Genomic DNA, 19,846 nt, shown 5'->3' with positions numbered 1-19,846 from the left:
CCTTGTGACATTGGGCCATGCATTATCATGCTGAAACACAAGGCGATGGCGGCAGATGAATGGCATGACAATGGGCCTCATATACTGTGACAAGATTCTCTGTACATTCAAATTGCCATCCATAAAATGCAATTGTGTTCATTGTAGGTCAAGACCCTGGTGAGGACTACAAGCAAGCAGATGAGCTTCCCTGAGACGGTTTCTGACAGTTTGTGAAGAAACTCTTCGATTGTGCAAACCCACAGTTTCATCAGCTGTCCGGGTAGCTGGTCTCAGATGATCCTGCAGGTGAAGAAGCTGGACGTGGAGGTCCTGGGCTGGCGTGGTTACACGTGGTCTGCGGTTGTGATGCCAGTTGGACACACTTCCAAATTCTCTAAAATGGCTTACCTGCGCCATACATGTTGCAAAATAGCTGGGAAGAGATTATCTTCCGATACACAAAACAACGCTTGATTGAACAGTACGATTATTTTCTCAAGGTGTCTAACTCATTCCATGGAGGGCCTATTGTCTGCAAGTTTTTGTTTTTACTTTGAATTAAGCCTTAGACACCCAGGTGTCGGGAGTTCCTTCAAAATGTAACTTACAATAATATTGATGTCAACAACTACAGACCAGTATCCCTTCTTTCTTTTCTCTCCAAAACTCTTGAACGTGCCGTCCTTGGCCAGCTCTCCCGCTATCTCTCTCAGAATGACCTTCTTGATCCAAATCAGTCAGGTTTCAAGACTAGTCATTCAACTGAGACTGCTCTTCTCTGTATCACGGAGGCGCTCCGCACTGCTAAAGCTAACTCTCTCTCCTCTGCTCTCATCCTTCTAGACCTATCGGCTGCCTTCGATACTGTGAACCATCAGATCCTCCTCTCCACCCTCTCCGAGTTGGGCATCTCCGGCGCGGCCCACGCTTGGATTGCGTCCTACCTGACAGGTCACTCCTACCAGGTGGCGTGGCGAGAATCTGTCTCCTCACCACGCGCTCTCACCACTGGTGTCCCCCAGGGCTCTGTTCTAGGCCCTCTCCTATTCTCGCTATACACCAAGTCACTTGGCTCTGTCATAACCTCACATGGTCTCTCCTATCATTGCTATGCAGACGACACACAATTCATCTTCTCCTTTCCCCCTTCTGATGACCAGGTGGCGAATCGCATCTCTGCATGTCTGGCAGACATATCAGTGTGGATGACGGATCACCACCTCAAGCTGAACCTCGGCAAGACGGAGCTGCTCTTCCTCCCGGGGGAAGGACTGCCCGTTCCATGATCTCGCCATCACGGTTGACAACTCCATTGTGTCCTCCTCCCAGAGCGCTAAGAACCTTGGCGTGATCCTGGACAACACCCTGTCGTTCTCAACTAACATCAAGGCGGTGGCCCGTTCCTGTAGGTTCATGCTCTACAACATCCGCAGAGTACGACCCTGCCTCACACAGGAAGCGGCGCAGGTCCTAATCCAGGCACTTGTCATCTCCCGTCTGGATTATTGAAACTCGCTGTTGGCTGGGCTCCCTGCTTGTGCCATTAAACCCCTACAACTCATCCAGAACGCCGCAGCCCGTCTGGTGTTCAACCTTCCCAAGTTCTCTCACGTCACCCCGCTCCTCCTCTCTCTCCACTGGCTTCCAGTTGAAGCTCGCATCCGCTACAAGACCATGGTGCTTGCCTACGGAGCTGTGAGGGGAACGGCACCTCAGTACCTCCAGGCTCTGATCAGGCCTTACACCCAAACAAGGGCACTGCGTTCATCCACCTCTGGCCTGCTCGCCTCCCTACCACTGAGGAAGTACATTTCCCGCTCAGCCCAGTCAAAACTGTTCGCTGCTCTGGCCCCCAATGGTGGAACAAACTCCCTCACGACGCCAGGACAGCGGAGTCAATCACCACCTTCCGGAGACACCTGAAACCCCACCTCTTTAAGGAATACCTAGGATAGGATAAAGTAATTCTTCTCACCCCCCTTAAAAGATTTAGATGCACTATTGTAAAGTGGCTGTTCCACTGGATGTCATAAGGTGAATGCACCAATTTGTAAGTCGCTCTGGATAAGAGCGTCTGCTAAATGACTTAAATGGAATGTAAATGTAATTCCTGGACAGTCTATGGTGCAACGTGGCGTTGGTGGATGGAGCGAGACATGATGCCCCAGATGTGCTCAATTGGATTCAGGTCTGGGAAACGGGCGGGCCAGTCCATAGCATCAATGCCTTCCTCTTGCTGGAACTGCTGACACACTCCAGCCACATGAGGTCTAGCATTGTCTTGCATTAGGAGGAACCCAGGGCCAACCGCACTAGCATATGGTCTCACAAGGGGTCTGAGGATCTCATCTCGGTACCTAATGGCAGTCAGGCTACCTCTGGCGAGCACATGGAGGGGCCCCCCAAAGAAATGCCACCCCACACCATGACTGACCCACCGCCAAACCGGTCATGCTGGAGGATGTTGCAGGCAGCAGAACGTTCTCCACGGAGTCTCCAGACTGTCACGTCTGTCACATGTGCTCAGTGTGAACCTGCTTTCATCTGTGAAGGGCACAGGGCGCCAGTGGCGAATTTGCCAATCTTGGTGTTCTCTGGCAAATGCCAAACGGAGATAGCGGTCCTGCTGCTGGGTTGTTGCCCTCCTACGGCCTCCGCCACGTCTCCTGATGTACTGGCCTGTCTTCTGGTAGCGCCTCCATGCTCTGGACACTACGCTGACAGACACAGCAAACCTTCTTGCCACATCTCGCATTGATGTGCCATCCTGGATGAGCTGCACTACCTGAGCCACTTGTGTGGGTTGTAGACTCCGTCTCATGCTACCACTAGAGTGAAAGCACCGCCAGCATTCAATAATCTCAGCAAATAATCTCAGCAATGCAGATTCTGCTGCAAAGAAACAGAATCACTAGATAATTTATTCTGGTATTGTCCCCATGTAGTTTGTTTCTGGTCACAGGTTCAGGAATGGGTGACACATCACAACATTCATTTAAAATGAACCCTTCAATTTGCAGTGTTGGGCTATTTGGAAATAGTCAATCAACAATATACTAATACTTTTCAGAAAAATATTAATGTTTAACTTAGAATGGTTCATAATTCATGTAAGACATCACAGTTGTAAAACATGAAAATCACGTGGAAATCAACAGAAGATGGTCTAGGAGATCAAATAAAATTGTATTTGTCACATGCGCCGAACACAACAAGTGCAGACTTTACCATGCAATGCTTACAAACCCTTTCCCCACAATGCAGTGCAAAAGTAAGAAAATTAACAAATAGATAAAAATAAAACTATTATTGAGGTGCACCCGCCCTCTTTTGCCATCAGAATGCCCTCAATTCGTCAGGGCATGGACTCATCATGGTGTCCAAAGCGTTCCACAGGGATGCTGGCCCATGTTGACTCCAATGCTTCCCGCAGAAGTGTCGAGTTGGCTGGATGTCCTTTGGGTGGTGGACCATTATTGATAGACATAAGAAACTGTTGAAAAACCCAGCATGGTTGCAGTTCTTGACACAAACTGGTGTGCCTGGCACCTACTAACATACCCTGTTCTTACACTTACATTCTTTGTCTTGCCCATTCATCCCCTGAACAGCACACATACATTATCCATGTCTCAATTGTCTCAAGGCTTAAAAATCCTTCTTTAACCTGTCTCCTCCCCAACATCTACACTGATTGAAGTGGATTTAACAAGTGACATCATGTATCGTAAAACTTCCATTAATAGCCTGGGCATTTATTTGCTTAAATCACTGAACACAACAAGCATTTATTAGAGACAGGCTTATTATTGAGCTAGGCTTCTACTTCCTTAATGCACACTGCTTTTGCTGATTTGCATAGTTTAATTCTAGCATTTTAATACATTTCTTAATTTCCTGCACTAATGTGTTATAATTGACATACTGTGTCATGTTTCTTTTTTCTTAGTATGCCTCTAATTAAAACATCGATCCACGGATGCAAAAGAAAATGACAATGTCAAAGTTGAATTCAATAAGAGAAGAGAGAAAAACTGAAATGGGGAGTTGAAAATAATGAAAAGGTACAGACAGAAAAGTAATGTTTGGGAAAGATTTGTTGAAGTGGCAAAAGAGGATGATAGCAGTGCTATGTTTGATGATTGTGAGGGGCTATACAGATTTGACAGTCACGAGATAGGGACTTCAAATAGGCCTATGGCATGTCAGGGGAGCTGTTGTCTACTGTTCAGATGGGTTACATGGAAACTGAAATCTGGACACTGACTGCAGGTCTATAACCTCTCACATAGCCTTAATATTAACTCCTGCAGAATTAAGCATTTCTTGCAGTAAAATGATACACCAAATGTATCCAAAACTTTGACTCGGGGGGTAGTGAAGAATGCTAATGCAAGTTAGCACCTACAGACGTTAACTAACTTTATCAGCATCATAAAAGCTGGTAGTATTTCAACCACATAAAATAAGCATCCAAGCCAAAATTAAATCTTATCAGACACATTGGGTTGTTATTACAGCTTTGTATTTCCTTACAACCGGTCAAACTGAAGTCATCTGAATATTTTGCACTGAAAATCTTTCCCATTTTTTGGCGAGTTACTGCATTTTCTCCCGGTCCCTAAATGTATTTGCTCTGCCAAGAAGCAGAGATGACAAAACTTTACCAATGTTTATTTTGTGTTCTATGGCAGCATGTGACAGAAGAGAAGTTGCAATTATCTAATTATACTTGACTGACAAATAGCCTACCAAAATGTTGGAAATTATAAGCAGAAACAGACACCTAAATCAGGCAACAACAAAAAATCCTGCAACTCCTGTCAAAAAATCTTTCCGCCGTCTCGGACTACAACCTACAGTGAATGTTGTATATTAGCGGGCTAGAGTCAGGTTCGGGCCGCAGATTTTCACTATCACATACTGTAAAGTCAGGCGGTTGCATATGGGTTATTAGCAATTGCGGGCAGGTGTGGGAGAACAAAAGAGCTGACACTAACAGGTGGCTATTTGAGACTTAGCGTCTAATTGAAGTTTTACAGTAATTATGGTGTATAAAAGTAACAAAAAAGTTGTAAAAACAAATTTATAAAACAGTTAGTTTTGTTGTGTGTAATATATATATATATATATATATATATTTTATTACACACACACGCTGTGTAATCTCCTCACCTCAAGTTTGCACTGCTCTGTTGTGTACAATGGTCAACAACAGTTCTTCAGGTGGCTTAGTGAGCCAGAGGACTTTTGTCTGGCAAATGATGATGCCCCACATACCCTGCTTCAGCCTTGATACACTCCCGTGAATATAAATAGTTTGGTACATAAGCTTCTCTTACAGCTTGATTTACAGTCCTTACTGGCCAAATGGACTCCTTGAACCCAGCTTAACACATATCTCTTTCGGCAGCTGGACTGTATTTGCGCAAAATTATGAATTGGGTTTATCAGAACGAGTTGACCAGATCGCAGCGCGGAAAGCATCGGAGACTGGGGCAGTTATTGTAAGTGGGCTATGGGTGCATAGACTGACTGCTGTGATGTCTATTATGCTTTTTTCTGTGTGTATGTAAAGAGAGAGAATGCACTTCTCTCCCTTTTGTATCCCCTGCTCCCAAATATAGGTAATAATAGCTACCTCTCATTGTCAACACATTTCTCAAACCTTAGGCCCAGAACTGTAGTATAAGCTGTAAGCAGGTCAAAAAAACACTCCTCCAAACCTACAGGACCGAGGAGACTGACAAGACTTGAAAGTGGCAGTGGCACAGTATTTGCTTGACTGAAAAGGTATTTCCAGGTAGGAAAATATGCGTTGCAATGGGGCATCTCTCCTCTGGCCCCCCATTTGTCCTATAGGGCCGAGCCAATTTGTCCGGGTGGGTGTGAATTCTTCTGCTCTCCCTACAAGTGTGTGGGGGGGTCACGTTACCCCCATAAACGTTCAGCTTACTGGATGAAAACCCTTAAGACTGCATGGACACTGACACAGAAACTCTGCTCATTGCCTAGATCTTTTCACAAAAGGCATCTTTGAAAATGTGAGGAGCTTGTCGTCAACCCCAGCATAACATACATTTCCGCCACACCCTTTTACTGTATACATAGGTTGGAATTCCAAGGTTGGCCTCATTCCCCTGAACAACAAAAAACTCAGCAAACGTTAGCATGAAATAGATGGATATTTTGGAACCACATGACCTAGACCCTATATGCAATATGAGCCGTATGCATGTAGATTGATGTAGCTAGCTCAGACCAGACAGAGGAGAGATGGACGCGTTATAAAACAACACTCAAGAAACAGGAGGAGTGGGGGGGTAGCAGTTCTGAACAATGTCGCGCTCATTCAACAACACCACAAAGCTGAGAAAACAGTGACAAAATGGACAGAAGAAATGCCAAGAGACAGATATCAAAATGTTTGTAGAGACAAACAGTTGACAGGGTCGTTGATTTAGTTAGCGCCGCCGATTGTTTTATGGCTGACAACTGGAGTGTGAGACACCCCTTCTCCTCCTCCTTTCCTTCCCAATCTGGCAACCACATCCCATACCCACTCGGAGGCCTCTGAAGGAGCTCCTCTGCTGCGGTCTCTTCCAAGCGTAGTGCTGCGAGTGGGGAAGAAACGTTTGACAACGAGCCAGGATCAGTTAGGCCTATGTAGACTATTGTTGCTGTGGTTCTGTCCAGTTGATTACGGTTAGGACTGAAGTAAGGAAAACTGACCCTAGATCTGTACATAGGGCCAACTAAGCCTGAGACAGCATGGAGCAGAGGTAATATGCCAGCATACGACATTAGTTAAGGCACAGTTTAACCAAGTTAAAAGAGGTACATTTATATTTCAACCTCTTGATCATAATTACCGGTGCAGAATGTTTGGGACATCTACACAGTAAGAGGTTTCTGTGTTTCTCTCCCTCTTGTTGCAGTACCTAGTTTAGTGCCCTCATTCTAAAATCAGCTCTTTTACATAATGCAGGCCAGCAAGCTCAGCTGTAAGTACCATGACCCCTTAACTTCGTTCGCCAAGATTGCGTCATGTGTGTCTTCCCCACCCCAGTCACTGCCGGGTCTATGAGCTTTCACATTGAAAGACCGCAGAACAAACCTGGCGGATGCAGCCAGTCAGCCACTGGCTTGAGAGTTGTGTTTGCACAAAATGCTTGATCAACAGCTGATATCAGGAAGGATTTGAAAGTGTGTCTACGTTGAAATCAATGCTTTCTGTTGCTGTGTGCATAATTGCAAATAATCATAAATACCCCCAAAAAGTATTATCGAAAATGAGCAGGCCTCCTGACATTTGTGTATACTGCACAGGTATCCAACTATATGGATCTTGTATAAACTTCATACTTTTGAGTGTTTTCTCCACTCTGATCAATGTCGTCTGGGCTAATATTTTCATGTCAGCAGAAAAAGAGAAAATACTAAGTAAACAGAGAATCAGGCTCATAACAGAAATCTGGATGTTTCAGCAATGGCCTGGGTTGACTTGGAAAAGAAGGAGCAGGACGAAGGTTGGCAGTGACACATTGGCTCCAATATACCCTACTCTAGCTATAAAAAATATAATCTAGTCTGACCAGTATTCTGTTCCAGCTGGCTGATAGGCAAAGCAAGAAAAAGTATGTGAACCCTTTGTAAATGGCTGGATTTCTGCATAAATTGGTCATACAATTTATCTGATCTGATCTTCATCTAGGTCACAACAATAGACAAACACAGTCTGTTAAAAACGTATAATTGCTTGTGTGTAATTAGTTTATGTCTTTATTGAATACACCATGTAAACGTTCACAGGACAGGGTGGAAATAGTATGTGAACCCTTGGATTTGACCCTCCTTTGGCAACAATAACAACAACCAAACGTTTTCTGCAGTTATGAATCAGACCTGCACAAAGGTCAGGAGGATTTTTGGACCATTCCTCTTTACAAAACTCTTTCAGTTCAGAAATCTTCTTGGGATGTCTGGTGTGAACTGCTCTCGAGGGCATGCCACTGCATTTCAATCGGGTTGAGGTCAGGACGCTGACTGAGCCACTCCAGAAGGCGTATTTTCTTCTGTTGTTGATTTACTTCTGTGCTTTGCATCGTTGTCCTGTTGCATCACCCAACTTCTGTTAGGATGTCCGCCAATTGAAGCTCAACATTCTCCTGAAAAATGTCTTGATAAATTTAGGAATGCATTTATCCGTTGATGATAGCAAGCTGTCCAGGCCCTGAGGCAGCAAAGCAGCCACAAACAATGATGCTCCCTCCACCATACTTTACAGTTGGGATGAGGTTTTGATGTTGGTTTGCTGCGCCTTTTTTCTCCACAAATAGTGTTTTGTTCCTTCCAAACAACTCAACTGTAGTATCATCTGTCCACAGAATATTTTGCCAGTAGCGCTGTGAAACATTCAGGTGCACTTTTGCAAAATTCAGACGTGCAGCAATGTTTTTTTTTGGACAGCAGTGGCTTCTTCTGTGGTGTCCTCCCATGAACACCATTCTTGTTTAGCGTTTTACGTATCGTAGACTCGTCAACAGAGACGTTAGCATGTTCCAGACATTTCGGTAAGTCTTTAGCGGACACTCTAGGATTCTTCTTAACCTCATTGAGTACTATGCGCTGTGCTCTTGCAGTCATCTCTGCAGGACAGCCACTCATAGGGAGAACAGCAACATTGCTTTACTTTATTTATAGACAAATTGTCTTACCGTGGACTGATGAAAATCAAGGCCTTTAGAGATAGTTTTGTAACCCTTTCCAGCTTTATGCAAGTCAGCCATTCTTAATCTTCAGTCATCTGAGATCTCTTTTGTTGTGAAGGCATGGTTCACATTATGCAATGGTTCTTGTGAAGAGCAAACTAAAAACCTTTAGTGAGTGTTTTTTTTAATAGGGCAAGGCAGCGCTAACCAACTTCTCCAATCTCATATCATATATTGGACTCCAGGTTAGCTGACGCCTGACTCCAACTAGCTTTTGGAGAAGTCATTAACCTCGGGTTCACATACTTTTCCAACCTAGACTGAATGATTAAATGATGGACTCAATACAGACAAGAAAAATACAATAATTTGTGTTATTAGTTTAGCACACAATGTTTGTCTATTGTTGTGACTTAGATGAAGATTAGATCAAATTTGATGACCAATTCATGCAGAAGTCCAGGAAATTCCAAATAGTTCACATACTTTTTATTGTCACGTGTGTGTGTGCGTATATATATATATATATATATATATATACATATATACACACACACACACACACACACACACACACACACACACACACACACACACACAGTTGAAGTCAGAAGTTTAGATAAGCCTACGCAAGTCATTAAAACTCATTTTTCAACCATTCCACAAATGTCTTGTTAACAAACTACAGTTTTGGCAAGTCGGTTAGGACCTCTACTTTCTCTACAAGTCATTTTTCCAACAATTGTTTACAGACAGATTATTTAACTTATAATTCAATGTGTCACAATTCCAGTGGGTCAGAAGTTTACATACACTAAGTTGACTGTGCATTGAAACAGCTTGGAAAATTCCAGAAAATTATGTCATACCCTATCAGAAGCTTCTAAAGCCAATTGACATAATTTGAGTCAATTGAGGGGTACCTGTGGATGTATTTCAAGGCCTACCTTCAAACGTAGTGCCTCTTTGCTTGACACCATGGGAAAATCAAAAGAAATCAGCCAAGACATCACCGGCAACAATATGGGCACAAACCCACTGCCGCTGGACCAGACAGGACTGGCAAAAAGTGCTCTTCACTGACGAGTTTCGGTTTTGTCTCACCAGGGGTGATGGTCGGATTTGCGTTTATTGTCTAAAGAATGAGCGTTACAACGAGGCCTGTACTCTGGTGCAGGATTGATTTGGAGGTGGAAGGTCCGCCATGGTCTGGGGCGGTGTGTGTCAGCATCATCGGACTGAGCTTGTTGTCATTGCAGGCAATCTCAATGCTATGAGTTACAGGGAAGACATCCTCCTCCCTCATGTGGTACCCTTTCTGCAGTCTCATCCTGACATGACCCTCCAGCATGACAATGCCACCAGCCATACTGCTCGTTCTGTGCGTGATTTCCTGCAAGACAGGAATGTTAGTTCTGCCTTGGCCAGTGAAGAGCCCGGATCTCAATTTCATTGAGCACGTCTGGGACCTGTTTGATCGGAGGGTGAGGGCCAGGGCTAATCCCCCCAGAAATGTCTGGGAACTTGCAGGTGCCTTGGTGGAAGAGTGGGATAACATCTCACAGCAAGAACTGGCTAATCTGGTGCAGTCCATGAGGAGGAGATGCACTGCAGTACTTAATGTAGCTGGTGGCCACACCAGATACTGACTGTTACTTTTGGTTTTGACCCCCCCCTCTTTGTTAAGGGACACATTATTCCATTTCTGTTAGTCACATGTCTGCGTAACTTGTTCAGTTTATGTCTCAGTTGTTGAATCTTATGTTCATACAAATAGTTACACGTTAAGTTTTCTGAAAATAAACGCAGTTGACAGTGAGAGGACGTTTCTTTTTTTGCTGAGTTTATATTATTTGGCAAAAAGTATGTGGACACCTGCTTGTCTAACATCTCATTCCAAAATCATGGGCATTACTATGGAGTTGGTCACCCATATTCTGCTAAAACAGCCTCCACTCTTCTGGGAAGGCTTTTCACTAGATGTTGGAACATTGCTGCGGGTACTTGCTTACATTCAGCCACAAGAGCATTAGTGAGATCTGGCACTGATGTTGGGCGATTAGGCCTGGCTTGCACTCTGCGTTTCAATTCATCCCAAAGGTGTTCGATGGAATTGGTTAGGGCTCTGTGCAGGCCAGTCAAGTTCTTCCAAAACGATCTCGACAAAACATTTCAGTATGGATCTCGCTTTGTGCATGGGGGCATTGTCATGCTGAAACAGGAAAGTGCCTTCTCCAAACTGTTGTCACAAAGTTGGAAGCACAGAATCGTCTAGAGTGTCATTGAATGCTATAGCGTTAAGATTTCCCTTCACTGGAACTATGGGGCCTAACCCGAACCATGAAAAACAGCCCCAGATCATTATTCCTCTTCCACCAAACTTTACAGTTGGCACTATGCATTGGGGCAGGTAACATTCTCCTGGCATACGCCAAACCCAGATTTGTCTGTACGACAGCCAGATGGTGAAGCGGGATTCATCACTCCAGAGAACGCATTTTCACTGCTCCAGAGTCCAATGGCAGTGAGCTTTACACCACCCGAGCTGACGCTTGGCATTGCGCATGGTGATCATAGGCTTGTGTGCGGCTGCTCTGCCATGGAAACCCATTTCATGACGCTCCCGACGAACAGTTATTGTGCTGAATTTGCGTCCAGAGGTAGTAAGTGTTGCAACCGAGGACAGACGATTTTTACACGCTACACACTTCCGCACTTGGTGGTCCCGTTCTGTGAGCTTGTGTGGCCTACCACTTCATAGCTGAGCCATTGTTGCTCCTAGACGTTTCCATTTCACAATAATAACAGCACTTACAGTTGACCAGGGCAGCTATAGCAGGGCAGAAATTTGATGAGCTGACTTGTTGGAAAGGTGGCATCCTATGATTGTGCAACGTCTTCAGTAAGGCCATTCTTCTGCCAATGTTTGTGTATGGAGATTGCAAGGCTGTGTGTTCGATTTTATCCACCTGTCAGCAATGGGTGTGGCTGAAATCGGCGAATCCACAAATTTGAAGGACTGTCCACATACTTTTGCCCATGTAGTGTATATGTTTTCTAAACTTCAATGTCTAGTTGCAGGGGGTTTGTTTGAATGTATGGCCATTTTGTCTATTTCGAATATCATTTCACTGATTGAGACAGGTGGGTGTCCACCAGTGGAGGCTCCTCAGAGGAGGAAGAGAACCATCCTCCTCAGTGAATTTCAACAAAATAAAAAAAAGTGAAACATTTAAAAATAGGGATGCACGATATAAAATCGGTGAACATATAGGAATCGGCTGATATTAGCTAAAAATGCCAACAGCAGTATCAGCAGATGTCTAGTTTAAGGCCGATGTGCAAAACCGATGTCAAAGCTGACGTGCATACCTATATAACGAAGGTACACAACGTAATGACACCACCCAAAATGATGCGCTATACATGCAACACAGCATTCCTAAACTAGTCCACAATGTCTGCTGTGTGGATCGAGCAGTCAACAAGTCCAGCAATCATTTGAAAGAGTAACATTTCAGCGAAACAACTCAAAGGTGAAATCGATTAAATCCAAAAGATCGGAATTCATTGCCCTTGACAATCAACCATTCTCTGTCATGGGTGATGTTGGCTTTCGCCGACTGGTCGAGCACCGGTTAACACTACCAAGTGCACTATTTTTCCGATGTTGCGCTACCTGAGTTACACAGTATCAGCATCACTGAAATTAGCTTCACGACATATATACTATGGAATGCCGTTTAGTTCGTGTCAAAAAAGATACAGTAGCACTGTCAATCTGTACAAAAAAAGTCTGCAAACAAGCTAACCCCAGACACGAACGATGTGTTTACAATACCGCGTTGGTAATAAAGCATAATTTGTTCGACCGCAACTACTGGGGTTGCTAGCTTTAGCTTGTTACCTAGCTAGCACCAATACAACCAGCCTGAAAACAATGACCAGTACAAACTGCAGTCATTTTCATTATTCTTAGCAATGATTTAGGAATCCTTGTGAGTAAGTATTAGCTTGGTTGCCTCTTGTTGTTCGCCTATTGAAATTGAACTTCAGTTCATGAAAATAAATAGCTAGCCAGCTACTTAACCCTGTTGCCTAAAGCTAACGTTATAAGAAGCCAGCTAGCTTCATCTGGCTAGTGAGGCTCGAACGGACCGGGTTATGTGTTGTGAAGCTAGCCACAATAAGGATTAGGCACCCACAATAAGGATTAGGCACTAGTGGAATAATGCAACTTGCCTTCTACATAAAAGTATGTCACTGACAGTGATGCAAATGAATGCAGCATTATAAAATGATGCCATACTTTTATTTTGAAGGCTAACCGCAAAGTCCACTATTGTGGCTTATCCTCATTGTGGCTAGCTTCACTAAGATAGTTCTTATTTGATTAATGGTGGTCAGACCTGTCTTATAAATTATGGATATTTTTTATGATGACACCTAGCTATATAGTTAGCAAGCTAACTATAGCTACTGAAACAGATTGTCATTTTGTTATGTTTTTGGGGAAGCACATTGTTTGCATCCAGGAGCACGCTAGTTTTTTTTAATGACCAGCACTGTAGGTGCGCGAGTCAACTTTACCAGCATCATAGCATACGTATCAATGAATTGTTGTGACAGAAGAAATGTCAATTCATCTCAGTGAAAGAGGCGTCACTATAGTCCCTGGTTCGAATCCAGGCTGTATCACATCCGGCCATGGTTAGGAATCACACAGGGCGGCACACAATTGGCCCAGCATCGTCCGGGTTTGGCGGGGTAGGCCGTCAATGTAAATAAGAATTTGTTCTTAACTGACTTGCCTAGTTAAATAAATGGTTAAATGTAAAAAATATATATAACAATAATTTGTTCGTTTTTTCACCTGAACACAGACAGCTGATGTGTTGTGCACCTAATTCCACAAGCAAAGGGAAAAGGTGAGCGGAGGAGTGCGTAGATGCATGCTGTTTGTATATGGCTACTATGAAAGTGAACTGTGTTTGCATGTGATAAAGGGTGTATTCATTCCGCCGATTCTGTTGAAAAACGTTTCTTAAACAGAAGCAAACGGAATGAAACAGGGATAAACAGACCTGAATTTGTCCAATAGAAGCTCAACATTTGCAACTGTTGGTCTAATGATTACAACCTAGATCAGCTAGACACAGCTAGACACAGGCAAGAGTGTGAAAGGCAGTATTGAATATATCAATGTCTGTAACCTTAATTACACAAATTCTGAACTGTGCACCTACAGTACGTTGTAAACTTTATCCATAGGCTAGGTTGTAGCAAACTCATGATGGGCACAGGGAAACTGAGCATCATGTAGTAGCCTATCAATGTTACATTTAGCTGGGTGAATGGCATATGAAGGACAGTCATCCAATATGCTGTAATAATTCTCAGAAAAACGGCATGACCGCCACTGGTGTGCTGCATGTCATGGTTACATCACCCGTCTCGATCTATGCATACATGTTATTGGATTACTTCATGGAGCAGCATTTTTTTAAACATTTAATAACGGAGCATTTTCTAAATTCAACAAACCCCTTACAACTAGACATGTACAGTGACTTCGGAAAGTATTCAGACCCCATGACCTTTTCCCACATTTTGTTATGTTACAGCCTTATTCTAAAATTGATTTTTTATTTTATTCACTCAATCTACACACAATACCCCATAAAGACAAAGCAAAAACTGTTTTTTAGAAATTCTTGTTAATTTATAAACAATAAAGAACAGAAATACCTTATAACATCAGTATTCAGACCCTTTGCTATGAGACTTGAAATTGAGCTCAGGTGCATCCTGTTTCCATTGATCACCGTTGAGATGTTTCTACAACTTGAGTCCACATGTGGTAAATTCAATTGATTGGACAAAGATGAACATCGCAACGTACAGAGAGTTGTACAACCGAATGGCGCCGACAGAGAGGGATGCCTTGCTTCTAGACCTTAGAAAACTTTGCTTATTTTGTTTTTTGTGTGTATTATTTCTTACATAGTTAGCCCAGAAAATCTATGTAATGTTATTACATACAGCCGGGAAGAACTATTGGATATCAGAGTGACGTCAACTTACCTGCACTACAACCAGGAATAAGACTTTCCTGAAGCAGATCCTTTGTCCGCACCTCCCAGGGCATTTGAACTGATTCCAGAGGTCGACCCAAAACCACTTCGGTATAGAGACAAAGTAGAGACGCAATTCAACGACTCAAGACACGAGGCGCATGTGGCAGGGTCAACAGACAATCACGGACTACAAAAGGAAAAACAGCCATGTCACGGACACAGACATCTTTCTTCCAGAGAAACAAACACCTTCTTTACCCACTTTGAGGAGAATACGGTGCCTCTGACGCGGCCCGCTACCAAGGACTGTAGGCTCTCCTCCTCCGTGGCCGACGTGAGTAAGACATATAAAAGTGTTAACCCTCGTAAGGCTACCAGCCCAGACGGCATCCCTGGCTGCATCCTCAGAACATGCGCAGATCAGCTGGCTGGTGTGTTTACAGACATATTCAATCTCTTCCTATCTGCTGTCCCCACATGCTTCAAGATGGCCACCATTGTCCCTGTACCCAAGAATGCAAACAAAATGACTATCGCACCGTAGCACTCACTTCTGTCATCATGAAGTACTTTGAGAGACTAAAGGATCATGTCACCTCCACCTTACCCGTCACCCTAAACCCACACCAATTTGCTTACCACCTCAATAGGTCCACAGACGATGCAATCGCCATCACACTGCCATATCCCATCTGGAGATGAGGAATACCTATGTAAGAATGCTGTTCATTGACTATAGCTCAGCATTCAACACCATTGTACCCTCCAAGCTCATCATTAAGCTTGAGGCTCTGGGCCTCAACACCGCCCTGTGCAATTGGGTCCTGGAATTCCTGACGGGCCGACCCCAAGTGGTGAAGGTAGGAAACAACATCCCCACTTCGCTGATACTCAACACTGGGGCCCCACAAGGGTGCATGCTCAGCCCCCTCCTGTACTCCCTGTTCACTCATGACTGTGGCCATGCACGCCTCCAACTCAATCATCAAGTTTCCAGACGACACAACAGTAGTAGGCTTGATTACCTCCTACATGGAGGAGGTGAGGGCTCTCGGAGTGTCGGTGTTGGGACAGCAGTGGAGAAGGTGGAAAGTTCCTCTGCGCACACGTCACTGACGGACAGAAATGGTCCACGCACACAGACAGTGTGGTGAAGGCGCAATAGCGCCTCTTCAGCCTCAGCAGGCTGAAGAAATTTGGCTTGTCATCTAAAACCCTCAAACTTTTAAAGATGTACAATCGAGAGCATCCTTACGGGCTGCATCACTGCCTGGTACGGCAACCCATAACCGCAGGGCTCTCGAGCGTGGTGCAGTCTGCACAATGCATCACAGGGTGCAAACTACCTGCCCTCCAGGACACCTACTGCACCCGATGTCACAGGAAGGCCAAAAGGATCATCAACGACAACAACCACCCGAACCACTGCCTGTTCACCTCACTACCATCCAAAAGGTGAGGTCAGTACAGGTGCATCAAAGCTAGGACCGAGAGACTGAAAAACAGCCTTTATCTCAAGGCCATCAGACTGTTAAACAGCTATCACTAGCAGAGACGCTGCTGCCTACATAGACTTAAAATCATTGGCCACTTTAATAAATGGAACACTAGTCAATTTAATGCCACCTTAATAAATGTTAACATATCTTGCATTACTCATCTCATATGTATATACTGTATTCTATACTATCTATTGCATCTTAGCCTATGCCGCTCCGTCATTGCTCATCCATATTTATATATTCTCATTCCATTTCTTGTGGAATTGTTCGATATTACTGGTTAGATATTGCTGCACTGCTGGAACTAAAAGCACATGCATTTCACTACACTCACAATTACATCTGCTAACCATGTGAATGTGAACAACAAAATGTGATTTTATTTGAGAGATCCTTGATGAAAACCTGCTCCAGAGCACTCAGGACCTCAGACTGGGGAAAGGTTCTCCTTCCAACAGAACAACCCTAAGCACACAGCCAAGTCAATGCCGGAGTGGCTTCGGGACAAGTCTCTGAATGTCCTTGAGTGGCCCAGCCAGAGCCCGGACTTGAACCTGATCAAACATCTTTGAAGAGACCTGAAAATAGCTGCGCAGCAACCCTCCCCATCGAACCTGACAGAGCTTGAGAGGATCTACAGAGATAAATGGGAGAAACTCCCCAAAAGCCAAACTTATGGTGTCATACCCAAGAAGACTTGAGGCAGTAATCGCAGCCAAAGTACTGAGTATAGGGTCTGAATATTTATGTAAATGTGATTTCCGTTTATTACAAAAATTTCCAAAAACTATTTTTGCTTTGTTATTATGGGGTATTGTGTGTAGATTGGATGATTTATATATATATATATATATATATTAGAGTAAGGCTGTAACGAAACAAATGTGGAAAAAGTCAAGGGTGTGAATACTTTCTGAATGCACTGTATGTTTAGAAGACAGTGGTTGTCTACCAAGTTTGGAAGGTAGGTCAAAAATTCTCTGTGCTATGCCAAATAGTACAGGGATTTTTCTGTATCAGAAAGGAGCTTAGGTGGTGAGAGTGGCAGGGGGGCGTGGCAATGAGCACAGTCAATCATCATGAGGCTACATTGAGGTCCCCATCCTGACACTACAGAGACAATTGTGCATTTTTTTTCAACAAATTTCTCCATGGAGCTGAGATACAAATGTTACAGTTTTAAAGCTACATTTCTGCAATTCTAAACATTTTGCCATGCAGCTTGAGAGAAATTGTTGCAATTTTAAATCTAATTTCCTGTGATTATACAATGGAGTTGAGAGAAAATGTTGCTGTTTTAAAGCTAGTTTCTTGCAATGATATGCATTTTGCTATGGAAAATGCTGTGTTATTTTGCTCAAACATAATAACAAAATGGATTCTGCTAAATCAATTGTTTTGTGAATTTTCAATTCTCCACAACTGTCTAGCTTTTATTTAGGTAATTGTTAGTTCTCAAAAAGACACATTTATATGCATCCATTATTTTCTTTGCATACTTTATATCTGGTTACACTGAAAGCGTTTTTCCATCCCATTCGTACAAAGTAAAAAAATAAATAATTCAATGTTTGGATTTAGGCGACCCGAAAAAACGTTTAACGGCTAATTGAGCATCACATTAGACGTTACAATCTGTTAGCTAAAACTACTCTTGATACTGGCAACATGTTAATTAAACGACTTGTTTTTCCCTTCTCAAAACGCTGTACAGACCACTAGCTCTTTGTCCACCTCTGAACTTCTGAAGCAAGTAGACCATCTGTGGTAGTAAGAAAAGTATGATAACGTAGCTATGTTCTCAGGGTGGTGCCAATGATAAGCACACATGGCAACTTGGAATATGAGGTGTAGTTTTTGGTGTGCCTTGGCAAATAATTATTATGCAGAGAAGTATGAACTGTAATTTTGCATAATATTTAAAAATGATCCATAGGCAGCATTTCATATTAAGTACAGTAACCACACATTGTAATTTGGACATATTTTGACACCACCGTCTGTTTCAGAGCATGGCCTCAAAATATTATGATCAAATCGGGACCGACATTTGCAAAACAGCGCTGGTAGTAAATAGTGGGAAACCCCTCGCTGCTGACATGCAATGTGAAATTACTCCCATTGAGAACCATATACATACTCCTGGATGTCATTCAAAAATAATAACTATGAACCATATTTTAAACGAGCACGTGTTGAATTTATAAGTTGCATTTCAGCAGTTGCTGCAGTGGGCTACATTGCCACGTTCAGATAATACTGTGGCCACTTTGCTAACGTTTGGCAGCCATATAGAGCTCGGGTTGCAGTCAGAGCTCGCTGTAGTTTGCTAGATATATATATATATATATATATATGTTTACTTACTTTTGCATTGCAGCTCCACCATGGCCTGATACCATTCGTCCTGGTCCGCCTCGTTTTCTGCCGCGATGGCAAAGCTCTCCGCTCGGGTGTACAGCACTATCATGTGCTTGTTCTTCGCATCAGCCCGCTTATTGATGTTGAAACACGTCTCCAGCACCAGGGCTTTCTTTGGGACGGGTGTTTTTCCGCGGAATTTCTTCTCGCTCTCGTAGTATTCGAGCCGGGCCGGACCCCTCTCCGAGGCCGTCCGGAGGACGAAGTATCGCCGGTGCATGGATTTCTGCTTGCGGAGGTAGCCGTTCTTTCGAACGTCCTCGAAGCTTTGCGGGTCGGGTGGTTGGCACTCCATCGCGCTCGAGTTCTTGTTTTTCTCAACTACAACCTAAACTTCTATTCAATGACAGCAAAAATATTTTCGCTAGCTAAATAATTCAAACATAATTCAGTCGCGTCCCCCTCCCTCCCTTTAACACATGTTTGCAAGGGAGAGAGGTCCTCTAGTCCAGTCCAGTATTTTAAAATATATACTAAATATGACCTTTCCTTTCTCTTTGCAGTAGTGTGTCTGCTACTACTATTTAGCTTGCGGAGTGCTTTAATCCATTTACTGTATTGCTTGGCAGCAGTGTACTGAATACTTCGCTGCAACTGCTGCCCTCTCCCCTCTATGGTGTGGAGCTACTGTGGAAAGCTGTCAGTCAACGCTTGTCCGTAGTGACAGAAGAGGGCGAGAAGGAGAATACAGAGAAGGAAAGAGAGAGAGCATTGAGTTCATGTGCGAACTTGAATCAAATTTCATATGACGTTTCGTTCTTATAAGAATGCCTATGCGCTTCAGCCAATACGCTATTTTGAAGATCATTTGATGTGCTGCACGATTGAGACATTTTATATCCCGAAATGCAACCCTCATCAAATTGCACCCCGATGATGGTACCATTGGCTTGTTTATACTTTTCAGTTGAACCCCGTTACAGCTGTTAGTGCGATCGATTTAATTGTAATGGGAAAGAATTGACATTGTGTGGAGGCATAATTACGTGATTCAATCAATGTTGCCTCCAATGCTTCCCACAGTTGTGTCAAGTTGTCGTTTGGGTGGTGGACCAAACTCCTGTATCGATGCAGTTCTTGACGCACTCAAACCGGTGCGACTGGCACCTTTACTAGAAAAAACACTTAATTATTTTGAATGGCACACAGACAC

At 43.6% G+C, this 19,846-nt stretch overlaps 1 protein-coding gene across 1 annotated transcript in view; it reads right to left on the bottom strand.

Annotated features, from left to right (window-relative positions):
* The window catches only part of LOC118391996 (insulin receptor substrate 1-B-like), a 109,143-nt gene extending 89,516 nt beyond the window's left edge, over positions 1-19,627 (bottom strand). The window contains 1 exon segment of the mRNA XM_035783583.2: positions 18,640-19,627. Coding sequence (XP_035639476.2) covers positions 18,640-18,988 — 349 coding nt within the window. The 5' untranslated portion in view covers positions 18,989-19,627.
* Between the last annotated feature and the right edge of the window lie 219 nt (positions 19,628-19,846).

The sequence above is a fragment of the Oncorhynchus keta genome, chromosome 13 (assembly GCF_023373465.1).
Source record: "Oncorhynchus keta strain PuntledgeMale-10-30-2019 chromosome 13, Oket_V2, whole genome shotgun sequence".
Lineage (NCBI taxonomy): Eukaryota > Metazoa > Chordata > Actinopteri > Salmoniformes > Salmonidae > Oncorhynchus > Oncorhynchus keta.
Note: the sequence above shows the minus strand (reverse complement) of the source record. Positions and strands in the feature narration are given on the sequence as shown.